Consider the following 12478-nt stretch of genomic DNA (forward strand, 5'->3'; position numbering starts at 1 on the left):
CCTCCCTGGCAGCTCTTTAGCCACCCCATTCATCATCAGCCCCTCCTCTAGAAAGAAGAGGCCACATTCAAATCTGCCAATTTAACTGTGAGGAAATGTCTAAAAAAGATTTCTCTGGGGAGTAGCAAAGAATGTATTTGAGGATCCCTCCTTTCAGGGGTGTTTTCTAAAGGTGTGTCATCCCTTGTGCTTTTCTTTTGCTGATCATTCCCTCATTTATTAGCTGGAAAAGAAAAGAAAATCAAGTTCTCTCATTCAACAAATAAGTATTGAACATGAGCTGTTTGCCAGGGGCTGGGAGATAGCAGTGGAGCCTGGGGAGACGGGGTTGCTGCTGGCATTTAGGTTATGTCTTGGCAGGGAAATGAGGCAATAAATAAGTAAGTAGAATAATTATAGGTTGGGAGGAGTATGATTAAGGCAAGAAAAGGAAAGAAACAGAGATGGCATATGGTCGATAGCAAGAAGCCTCAGGCATCATCAGGAGGCTCAAAAGGAAAGAAAGGAAGAGAGTGATTCTGAAGGATGAGGAGGTTCCAGCCACCCAGGTGTGGATTGTGTTTGCCCTGCCTTCCTGGACCTCACGTCCAGATGGGGAGACTGACACACTGGGAGAGCACGTGTTCATTCTCTCCAGTGTTCTCTGAGCCTGGCTTGGGCTAAATGATGCCTTGGGACGGGTTAACCTTAGGTGGGGAGGCTTCCCAGGAAGGGGCCATTAGAACTCAGTTCTGAAGGATGAGTAGTAGTTTGTTAGACTGGGAGACTGTATCTTATTTATAATACATGGGCACACTATTGAATTAATAGGGTGCCTTGGGAAACATTTTAAACAAGTATTAAAATAGATTATGAATAAGATTTCTAGTATGTTCTTCCATCTCTCTAGAGCTTTGTGTTATCTATGCCTGTCTTTGAAGACCACTGAGCTAGAAGGTGGTGGGACCCGGGGCTGGAGGGAGTGGGGGGTTGGCGGCTGATAAAAGACAGAGCAAGGACAGAGTCTTCTCCAGGAAGGAGGGACTGCAAAGAGTGGAGTGTGGCCGAGCTGGGGGGTGGGCAAGAAAGTGGCTGAGAAAAGGCCTGGGGAAGCAAACGGGCCCATCCCAGAGGGCCTGCTAGTCCTGAGGGTCAGGATTTGAATTACCAAAGGCAGTGAATGGACAACACATGACTTTAAGCAAGTGACACAAAAAGATTTATCGTTAAATTCTCTTTGCTCTTAAAGGCCAGAACTATAGTTTCGAAAACAAACAGAAAATCATAATAAGTGGTATGTAGTTAACGTGATGAACATTATTTGTCTTACAAATGATACATATAAGGGAGAACATCTCAAATGATCAGATCAAATCATAAATGTGAGGGGGAGGTGAGCGCAGGGAACGCTCCCACTTGGTTGAACCCCAAGGTCGGGCTCACATAGTTGTGCTTCTCCCATTATCTCAGTGGAATTCTTAAGAAACCATAGAACCATGTGAGGAGGTTGGTACATTTTTATTTTTACCTTTTAGCACCTGGCTGAGCGCTCAGGCTTCATGTCATTGTGTGCTGTTCTGATTTAGTCCTTGCTGCTGGGATCAGCTTTGGCAGAGGTGAGGGGACAACGGACCCCAGGAAACGATAACACTAGAATTTAAACCCACCTTCTCTAACTCACTGTCAAGGACATGTTTTGCCACTTAGCACAGATAACAGTTGGCTATACTTGGTTTATCATTCTTCCTTCTCCTGCTACCCATTGTTACCAGTTCTAAGAAACAACCTTAATAACCCAAGACCCACTTCACAGATGTTTCAGAAGCTTTCATGGCCAAAAGAGCCCAATCCAAGAAGACCTATTCTTTACCTCAGGTCTAACCACACCAAAGCCCAATGTTTGAAAAATGCTTCTAGTGGAGAGGCCTATCTGTGGCCAGGTGATTGTTGGGAAACCTACGAAAGTAAAGCTGTGAAGATGGTGTTTAGTTTCAGCATCTCACCGGGGTGAAGCGACTCTCTAGCCTCGCAGGGAATGCAGTTCTTCCTTGTGCTTTTCGAAGAGCATAGTTTAAGTTATCTCTTTTTCCTTTAAAAAGGTGATGTAAGTATAAACAAGACATGATTTTGTAGCTTACATTAGTAATCCCAGTTTACGTGGTCTTTTTGCAAGAATTACATACATGTCCCAGAGGAAAATTTAATTCCACATGCATGGGTTTGCCATAGTGTTTTTAAAGACTTGTCCTGATTAATAGAAGTAGTGTAGTGAAACCTAAAAGATATTCTGCACGGTTGCCTGGAAAATTTGGCAAGTCATTGAGTACACACTGAAAAGTCAAGATGAATAACAGTGCACACACATTGTTAGTTACTAGAAGATTACAGGGCAAAGGATGTGTGTGTTTCCCAGGAAATTCCTGCATTAGATGCTTGGTTGGGTTGTGAAATAGCCCAGCCGGGTACTCTGACATAAGGCTTTGTTCATTGCGTGATGCGGTGTGTAATGCTTTTAGGAAAATCTCATCATTCATTCGTTTGTTCTTATATCCTTAAAGAAACAGCAGGCAGTCTGGTGTGTCCAACCTTTCACTTAAGCCTTTGGCAAGTGTGCTTCATTGTCAGGGACTCCTGGGATGAAAACAATCCTGTTCATTTCTGTTTTGCTTAAGCCAGCAAACAAAAATCAATCCCAAAGTCATATTAATTCACCTTGATAAATAGCACTAACTTAAAACGTGTTAAGGGAGGACTCAAACACACTAAGCATAAAGAGGTATCTTTTAAGAGAAAAGCTTAGTTGTCTGGTTTTCTTTAATTTTTGAGCTTTATGAGTTTTCACATCCTGGCCCCCACTAGACACCCCCACTGTCTTAATGTAACTTAAGTTCTGGTGTTTGGTCTTGCCTATTCCTTTCTGATTTGAACTTTCTACCACTCTTTAAGAATAATTATTTATGTACAGTGTGATATTTTGCAAAACAAACCAAAGCCAAAATCCCCTCTCCTATTTCTCCCTCTTGCTCCCAGCCAAGAAATGCAAAGTGGTTAAATCAGAGTAAACATTTCATTTGATATATTGACATCACCTCTTAGGGAACTCAAGCTTGTTCATAAATCTTCTATGGTCCAATGAGACTCTTTGAGTTCATCTAGTGGAATACTCCATAGCCTGAAATATTAGAGTTCTGAATTCATGTGTATTTTGAGAGTTTTCTCAGCAAGAGGCAGGGTTGCACACAGGGTGTGTGTAAGTGAGTCAGCCCTTTCAAACCAAGATATACTACTTGGGCTATCCCACTTTGTAGCTGTGTGACCTTAGGTAAGCTTCTTAGCTTCTCTCAGCCTGGGTTCTCTCAGCCTCAGCTTCAGGTTATTGTGAGGTTATCATATGTTGCTGGCACCCAGTATGTGCTCAGTACATAGAAGCTAGTGAGTAGCTTCGTCCTTCCTTAACATTTGAGGGGTGGTGTGTATAGGGAGCTCAGACTAGTGCATCAGTGGGGCTGCAGCAGGGAAGGAAGGAGGGATGTAGGTATTCGGATGGTAAAGGGTTAGTGTGCAGAGAGCACTGTGATGCTAGGCAGGGATGCCTTTCCAGGATAGCTGATCTAACACAGCACCACAGTCTCACTGACCCTTCTCTAGGAAGAGTGTTGATGGAATCCAGATGGCAGTTAGAGACCTATCTTTGTCATGTGGGGATAAATGTTGGCAAAAACACTTAATGCTCATTTTAGACTGTGATTTTGGTTTCTTTTGATGAATTATATAACATTTTACTATGTGTACGTGTGTGTGTTTGGAGGGGGTATGAAAAGGGAAAAAGAGAAGGGTTGAGGAATGTGCATTTTTCCAACCTTATTTATTGCTTTTGCATTGGAAGGGGTAGATTGCACCACACTTAACATTACCCCTTTTGTTCTCTTTAGAACATAGGGGCTTTTTTTTTTTCTGTTTAAAGAGGAAACTTTCATTTTTGTAGTTATTTTTTAACAAATGGAATTTTTATGTATTTATATATACACAGTGATTAATATTAAAAATAAATATTCTGATGGCATCATGGCAAGGAATTTACCATGATAGTAGACTTTGGAGTTTTTATGGAACATCCTGAGCTTACTTGCCAAATGATTCTGTTTGAAAATAACACATGCTCGTGCCATTGAATCTATAATCCATCTGTTAATCACTCGAAATTTAATCCACACACTTGGAGAGAATTCATCACAGCACCGTTTGAAAAGGAGTTCATGAACAAGCTGTGAGGGCTTTTTATGAGCTTGTTGGAGCCTTTTGATTTTAAGGAAAGGAAAGAGTTTGAACCGTGAGCTGTCATCTTTCCCAGAAAGTTTTAGTTCTGACGTTAATTCAAAGATCTAAATGGATTCAAGGTTGGAGATGAGAATTTATTAGGATTGAGGCAGTGGTGGTGGGCTTTTCTAATATAAATCAGAGCAAAAACATAACACCTGTTTTGACAATCATATTATTAGATATTTAGAAGCTTAATAACTCTGTAAAGGTAAAGATGTGAGAAAACACTGTCTAATGAATAATCAGTATAGACTCTGTGTAGGACCATTTAGCATCATCTATCAAAAGTACTCATACTTTGACCCAGTAGTTCCATGGCTAGGGATTTGCCTAGGTAGACACCTATGTGCTATAATAATAACAAAGATATTTCAAAATATAGGTAGGAGAGTATCATCACAACATGGTTTCTAATAGCAACAGCTAGAAACAATGTTAATTAGTCACATGTCAGAATATTTTTTTTTTTTTTTTGTAGAGACAGAGTCTCACTGTACCGCCCTCGGGTAGAGTGCCGTGGCGTCACACGGCTCACAGCAACCTCTTAACTCTTGGGCTTACGCGATTCTCTTGCCTCAGCCTCCCTAGCAGCTGGGACTACAGGCGCCCGCCACAACACCCGGCTATTTTTTGGTTGCAGTTTGGCCGGGCTGGGCTCGAACCGAATATTTTTAAGTCACTTAAAGAAGTAAGGTAGTCAGGAATGGTGGCTCATACCGGTAGGCTCAGCTATTTGAGAGGCTGAGGCAGGAGGATCCCTTGAGGCCAAGAGTTTGAGACCAGTCAAGGCAACATAGCAAGACCTTGTTTTTAAGAAAAGAAAATAAATAGGGGCATCTTTGCTGTGGTCTGCAGATGTGGGATGTGAGGGAGGATGATGGGTTTGTTCATTGCTCGATGTTGCAGAACTAGAGAGGAGGAGGAGGCCAGAGTTAGGGCCTGTGATTGTGCCAGTAGAGTCATCTAACCATAGACGTCGTCATCGAGGGTTGTATGTGCTGGTAGGTGTGAAAAGATGCCGCCCCTTAAACTGATACTCCACCCCCCAAAATAAAAATAAAATATTTTAAAAATAAGAGGAATAAGGTAGACATGTTGGATTTGTAGAAGATCTCCATGATATTTAGAGTTAAATGAGAGTGGCAAGGGCATCAGAGTCAGGATAGCATAGTCTGTTTACGTGCCTAAGAAAGGAACAGATACATTAAAATGTTTTGAAAGGATGCATAAAACTCAAATAGATGCTAGCTAGGGGAAGGACAGGGGTTAGAGATGGCAGAGCCTTATCATTTTGTGGTTTTAAATATTTTACCATGTATCTGTATTTATTTTAGTTGCAAGCAGAAATTAAGAGAAACAAGTGCCTTTTACCCCACTACCACTTTTGACGTACAAGAGTCAATTACTGCTTTAAGAGTGTAAGCTTTATTTTCATGCCAGCTTAATGCCTAGCATTCATGCATGTGTTTTTTTAACCCAAAGGACAACCAAGATGGATCATCCAGTGAAGGAATCTTTGTATCCAAAATAGTTGACAGTGGGCCCGCAGCCAAGGAAGGAGGCCTGCAAATTCATGACAGGATCATTGAGGTATGTGAACACTGGCCAGTGTCTTTTAATAGGCCGAATGCCATCCCATCTTCATCTGGCTCAACGCAAGATGTTTGGTCTGGGAGGGAGGCCTAACGTGTTCAGATGGCTGGGCGGGCACCAGATTGAGTGTCAATTGCAGTGGTGTTCAGTTTTTGTTAAATATAGAGAAGCTGGATTAATGAGTGGCATGTTCGCAAGTCGGCTCTTTTCATGCGGACCCACATGTGTTTTGTATATGTCACTTATAGCTCTTTGTGAAAATCCCTGGCTGTTATGTTTGTTGGAACCAGATGAGTAAATCCTGTTGTAAAAGTTGCTCTTTGTATTGGGTTACCGGGGTACGTTGTGTGGGCTTCCACATCAGTCTGACGTCCTCAGAGCTCACAGCACACGGTTATTTCTACTGACGCTTCTCTTCTGTTTGTCCCCATTCTGCCTGTTGTCAGGTGTACAGCTTGCTTGTCTAGGGATGCTCAGGCAAAGGTTGATACTGGAATTCACGCACATAACCACTCCTTTATTCTCAGTTCTTCACTCATCAGTGCAAACTTCTGCTTAGCAGGTTGATGCTGGGGGAAGTAGCTCTCTCAGCCCGCCACGCAACACTCTGCGGGGCTTGCACGGTGCTCCAGGATGCTCTGAGTTGCTGAGAGGGAGAGAATTACTTGCTGCTTTCTTGTATGGGCTCTGTGGCAATGTTTTGATGTAGGTGACTCCTGTTTTTGACCATTTCAATCATACGTACTTGGGCTAAATTGATTAGATCCCCTATTAGGGAAAAAGTAATTTTGAGAATCCAAGCAAACATGCCAGATCCCACAAGAAACTCACCCCCGGGATGTAGCCACCCCCGGGCTGTAGCCAGTGCATTAAATAAGAAACCAGAAAAACAGCACCGATACCAGTGGGTGTCTGTTGTTCCAGACACATTTGTGTAGTGTCTGTATATCCTGAGTATTTTTAAGGCTTGTTTCAAAATTTCATGCTGAGTGGGAGCCCTGACTGTGAGCTAAGCTGTAAGTGAAGTTCACGTCACCCGCTGGAATGGGGCCACAGGCTTCTCCTAGGGAAAGGGGCATCAGGAAGGCCGAGAACAAAGTCTCTCTTTTCCAGTCTCCTCTGGACAGATTCTACAATGCGCTATACAGTATCCTTCAGGATAATTTATGATACTCAGGAAGATACACAGTTAAATCTCACAGGGAAAACACACTGAACAAATTAGGGTGTAAATCTTCCTCCTGTGAGGGAGTTGGAGCAGTGTGGTAACTTTCATATTAAAAGGATACTTGATTTTGTTTTAACAGCATTATTGACATCACTACGGCCCCTTTGACTTTTTGCAAGGTTCTTGAACTTGGAACTCTTTTTTATGCATGCTTTTGGGGTCAACCTTGTACTTACCAGGCCAGGGTAGCAGATTTTCCCTAACAAGAATTTGCTTAGGCAAGAGTGCTTTCTTAAGAGTTCAAATGTGTTACTTACTGTCTTTTTTGAGAGCGAATGTATTTTCTGAGGCTATTGTTCAAGAAGATAAGTACAGCTTCTGTTGCCAAGGGTTTGGAGGAACAGCCAGCTTCCCTAAGTAATGGAACTTCATTGCTCTTATGTTTTGCAAATGAGAAATCTACAGCTGGGCAGGATTTTTCTCTTGGCAAAGGATGGTCTGTATTTGAAATGTTCAGTTTGGTTTCTGGTAAGTCACATTCCTCTTTTGGACAGCGTAGAAAATATTAATCACGTCCTAGTGTTGAGATGGAAAGAAGGGTGATCACAATAGAGAAATGATACATGTGTAATTGCGGTTGACACACCGTGCCCTTCTCAGGCAAATCCTAATCTCTTTTGACGTGATAGTGATTCCCATGACTGAAAGTATGTTCTCCGGTTCACCTCATCTAGGTCTGAGTTCATTACCAGACCAGGAGGCATGAATGTGATTATTTTATGTGTGTGTGTCTGAGTGTGTGTGTGTGTGTGTGTGTGTGTGTGTGTTTCACCATTTAGAAGAGTCAGAGGCTTTCTAGCGTTTCACCAAATGTCTTCCTTTCCAGAGGAGTAGGCAGGCTACCCTAGGTTTTCACCATAAGGACCTTAATTCTTATAGAAGTGTGCTTTCTGAAAATCCAGAGAGCCTTGTCTTGGCTGCAAAGTTACTCTGTTCTGACTGGTGTCTGTTCTCTGAGACCAGAACAATGGTTTTTATCCATGTTAAGCCAGCCCTGCTTTCCCTGTTTCTTATAAAATACTGTGAAATGTCACCAATACTGAATGAATGTCACAAAATGAAATTCACAAATTATATATGAATAAATAGCATATATATACATACACATATCATTGTAGAAATTTGCAGTTTGTAATGTAACAGAAAAGAAAAAGGCCGAGTGTGGTGGCTCAGGCCTGTAATCATAACAGTCTGGGAGGCCATGGTGAGTGGATTGCCTGAGCTCAGGAGTTCAAGACCAGCCTGAGCCAAGAGTGAGACCTCGTCACTACTGACAATAGTGGGCTTTGTGGTGGGAGCCTATATAGTCCTAGCTACTCCGGAGGCTGAGACAAGAAGATTGCTCAAACCCAGGAGTTTGAGATTGCTCTGAACTATGACACAACAGCACTCTACCCAGGGCGACAAAGTATGACTCTATCTGAGGAAAAAAAAAAAAGGAAGATAATTTATAATAAGCTGTGTGTTTCAGTATGTGCGTGCTCAGCACAGTGATATTAGAGACGTCATGGTGCCATCACGCTTGTGCCTCCCTGGACACTCACCGTGATGTACCAGCTACAAGTCCTGCTACATACAGCAGCTGGTGTTGGGCACCCAGGCACTAGGAGCTGGCATTTCTGTCTGTGACGTGTGTTTCCCTGGTGGTGAACAGGTCACGGGTAAGTTTATGGACAATAAACTATAGTCTTCTTTTGATTTGTGCAGGAGTTGCATTTCTGGAAGCGTCTGTGTGTAGGTATATATATATATATATATATATATATATATATATATGGTAAATATACATGACATAGAATTTGGCATTTAACCACAGAACAGTGGTATTAGTACATTTGCAATGTTGCATAACCAACACTACCATCCGTCTCCAGAACTTTCCATCCTCCCATCTTCCCTGGAAGAAATCTGGACCCACTGCCTCCCTCTTCCTGCCCCCAGCTCCAGCACATCGCCATTCTTTTTTCTGCCCCTGTGAGATGCCGTGTGGACTCACACAGCATTTGCCCTTTCGTGACTGGCTTTATTTCACTTAGTTAATATCCTTGATATTCGTTTGTGTTGTTGCATGTGTTATAATTTCTTTTCTTTTTAAGGCTGAGTAATATTCCATTGTCTATATATACCACATGGATATATGTCATCCACTGATGGACACATGGGTTGCTTCCACCGTTTGGCATTATGGATAATGCTGCTATGGATGTGGGTGTATAATCTCACATCTATTTCAACTGCAAAATGGCCTTTGTGTTCATCAGTAAAGCCAAGTTAGGTTCTATGCTCAGTAATCATAAAAAGTTTGTTATCCCACCTCCGTGAATGACTGGTGGGATGTGTGCAGGCTATGTTGTTCATCACAGGGGACTCTGTGCATTTTGGGACTTCTGCCATCACTGGCAAACACACCAGTCATCATGACGGTGAAAAGAATGCCCCCACAGATTGTTAACACTTCTACTGGAAGAAGAAGTGTTCTTCTTTCACAGAGAATCACTGAGGTAGAGATTTGTCTCATTCCAAAACCTTAAGGTAGGAGTTGAGTGACTTGGGGACGGAGTTGTCAACATTCCTTCTTTCCAGCTAGACTGCCGAAGTGACGGCCACCCACTGGGGTCCCTGCCTCGGTGCTTCCAAGGCCTGAGGAGCGAGCTTGCATTGGCCCATCGTGGCTGGAAATCTTGGACCCCCTTAGATTAAATGCCCTCTCAGCCCACGTGGCTACAAGGCCTGTGATTCCCCCCTGGAATCTTGTGTCCCCCATCCGCCTTGGGTCTGGAACAAACTGTGAACAAATTGTCATCATACCCTCTCACCTCGCATCTGGCACTGAGTATAAGTTCTGATTTATTAAGTTTACTTCTGATTTTTTGTGTCTTCCCAGCACCCGTTAGCTGTGAGCTCCCCCAGCCCCTTTTTACAATGTTTTACACCATCTTTGATTGGATATACTCAGTTCTTATCTAGAAAACTGAATTCATTTTCTCCCTTGTGTTTTTTAATACTCATTTGAAACCGTAAATGACCCAGTCGTTTTAGTTTTTCTGCCTCTGAGCCTGCTTTCTGAGCTGTCTTTTAAAGAGAATGCAAGGCATTCTATACCTTAATACCACTAGTTTTGTTTTTTGTTTTTTGTTTTTTTTGAGACAGAGTCTCACTATGTGGCCCTTGGTAGAGTGCTGTGACATCACAGCTCACAGCAATCTCAAACTCTTGTTTTTTTTTTTTTTATTGTTAAATCATAGCTGTGTACGTTAATGTGATCATGGGGCACCATACACTGATTTTATAGACTGTTTGACACATTTTCATCACACTGGTTAACATAGCCTTCCTGGCATTTTCTTAGTTATTGTGTTAAGACATTTATATTCTACATCAAACTCTTGGGTTTAAGCGATTCTCTTGTCTCAGCCTCCCAAGTAGCCGGGACTACTGGCGCTTGCCACAATGCCTGGCTGTTTTTTTGGTTGCAGTTGTCATTGTTGTTTAGCAGGCCCAGGCTGGGCTCAAACTCACCACCCTCAGTGTATGTGGCTGGTGCACTACCCACTGAGCTCCAGGCGCTGCCCCCACCAGATTTCTTAAAGGAACCATGCATTTATTCTTTCAAGCAGTTTGAGACTTTTGGAAGAAACTTCCCAGTAGCCAAAGTATGAGTTATCCAACTTAAGCAGATGTCTTCATTCTCAAACATAACACCTTTCACTATGGACTCTACTTTAGCCCAATAATATTGTACAGAACTCTACTGAATGTTATTTAGGAGAGAGCAAAGGAAAAAAAAAATTATGTAAAGCCACTATTACCCGAAAGAATCCCTTGGGAGGTAGCGTGGGAGAACAGATTATCTCTCCCTAAGTCCAGCCAGCTTGTTTCCCATAGCATCACATCACCTCACTGTCTCTTCAGTGAGACAGGAGCTGAGTTACTCTGTCCCCACGTAACTCAGACATGCCAGATGGACTGTTTGGCTTGTTCTGTGAATATTTCATTTAGCAGAATGCTCAAGCTGAGAAAAGTGCAGGGAAACTGAGACCCACTAAGAAGCAGCGGATTCGCCTCGCGCCCTGTGCTGTCCGGTTTGTCCTTCTCTCTCGGTCTGCTGTTTTTGGTGCGGCTTGCATGTGAGTTCAACCCCCCTTGTGATGCAGGTCCACTGAAATCCTTTCTCAAAGACTTGTAGAGGCTGTCCACAGTCACATGTCTTACCAGTCCTCAGACCATGTAGGGTGAAGAACTGAGCTCATTTTTGTGTTGTGGAGGGCCCACTTGCAGGGTAGATGAATCTTCCAGGCTAAGTGCTGTTCTGCGGTGAGATGGCAGTCTTGATTCTCTGGGCGCAGTGAAAGTGGGAGATGTAAGCCCTCTGTTCCCAGTAACTTTATTTCGTACAGTCTTCTGTAAATACAAGTTTATCTTGTAAGTGTTAGGATTTGAAGACCTGAGGATATGGTCACAGAAGCTGTGGAAGCTCAGAGGCTTTCGTGTAAACCAGTCCTTCTCTTTTTTTGTTTGTTTTTGGTTTAGTTGATCTGTCATTGCTAACAAGGTTGGTTACAGGGTCAACCAGAAAGGACGGGCAGTGCTTTCTCTCCCAGAGCTGGCTACTTAGTAAAGCGAAGTGAGATTTTACCACTTGTTATTATTAGGTGAGAAGATAATATTCTGAGACTAACTAAAATTGTAGAATGGCATGTGAATTAATCTGATAGAGCATTTTTTAAAAAAGGAATAGAATACTCCCTTTCTTCTTTTAACTTTTTACTTTGACATAATTTCAGACACACAGACATGCAATTCTATATACTGTTTACCCAGATTCCTCAAATGTTAAGATCTACAACATTTACTTTATCTTCTTTTCTCTCTACTCTTTATACCTCAATACATCAGTGTGTACTTTTTATGAATAAGACATTCTCATACATAACTATAGTGCAGTTACCTAAATCAGGAAAATGACATTGGTATAGTACTATTATCTAATCTATAGAATTTACTCAGATTTCACTGACTGTCCCTATACTGTCCTTTATAGCAAAAGAAATTCTCCTATCATGGATTTTATCCAGTTTTTATAGTAGTCTCCTTAATTTTGGAATAATTCCTCTGATTTTATCTTTCAGACCACTGATATTTTTAGAGTACAAACCAGATATTTGGCAGAATGTCCCTCATTTTGTCTGATGTTTCCTCATGGATGGTCATATATTTTGGGCAAAAATACCACCAGTTCTCACTTTGTGATGTCAGGACTCACATAAGATCAGTTCGTGCCTTTGGTGGTGATGTTAACTTGAACTACTTGGTTAACCACGTAGTGGTCTAACCACTTTTATCACATTCACTCTACCC

At 42.1% G+C, this 12478-nt stretch overlaps 1 protein-coding gene across 1 annotated transcript in view; it reads left to right on the plus strand.

The window, feature by feature from the left end:
* PDZRN3 (PDZ domain containing ring finger 3) overlaps positions 1–12478 on the plus strand; it is a 239678-nt gene that overhangs the window by 15858 nt on the left and 211342 nt on the right. Inside the window, exon 3 of the mRNA XM_053599917.1 lies at positions 5782–5889. Coding sequence (XP_053455892.1) covers positions 5782–5889 — 108 coding nt within the window. The remainder of the gene's footprint in view (positions 1–5781; positions 5890–12478) is intronic.

This window comes from Nycticebus coucang, chromosome 8 (genome assembly GCF_027406575.1).
Source record: "Nycticebus coucang isolate mNycCou1 chromosome 8, mNycCou1.pri, whole genome shotgun sequence".
Taxonomy (NCBI): domain Eukaryota; kingdom Metazoa; phylum Chordata; class Mammalia; order Primates; family Lorisidae; genus Nycticebus; species Nycticebus coucang.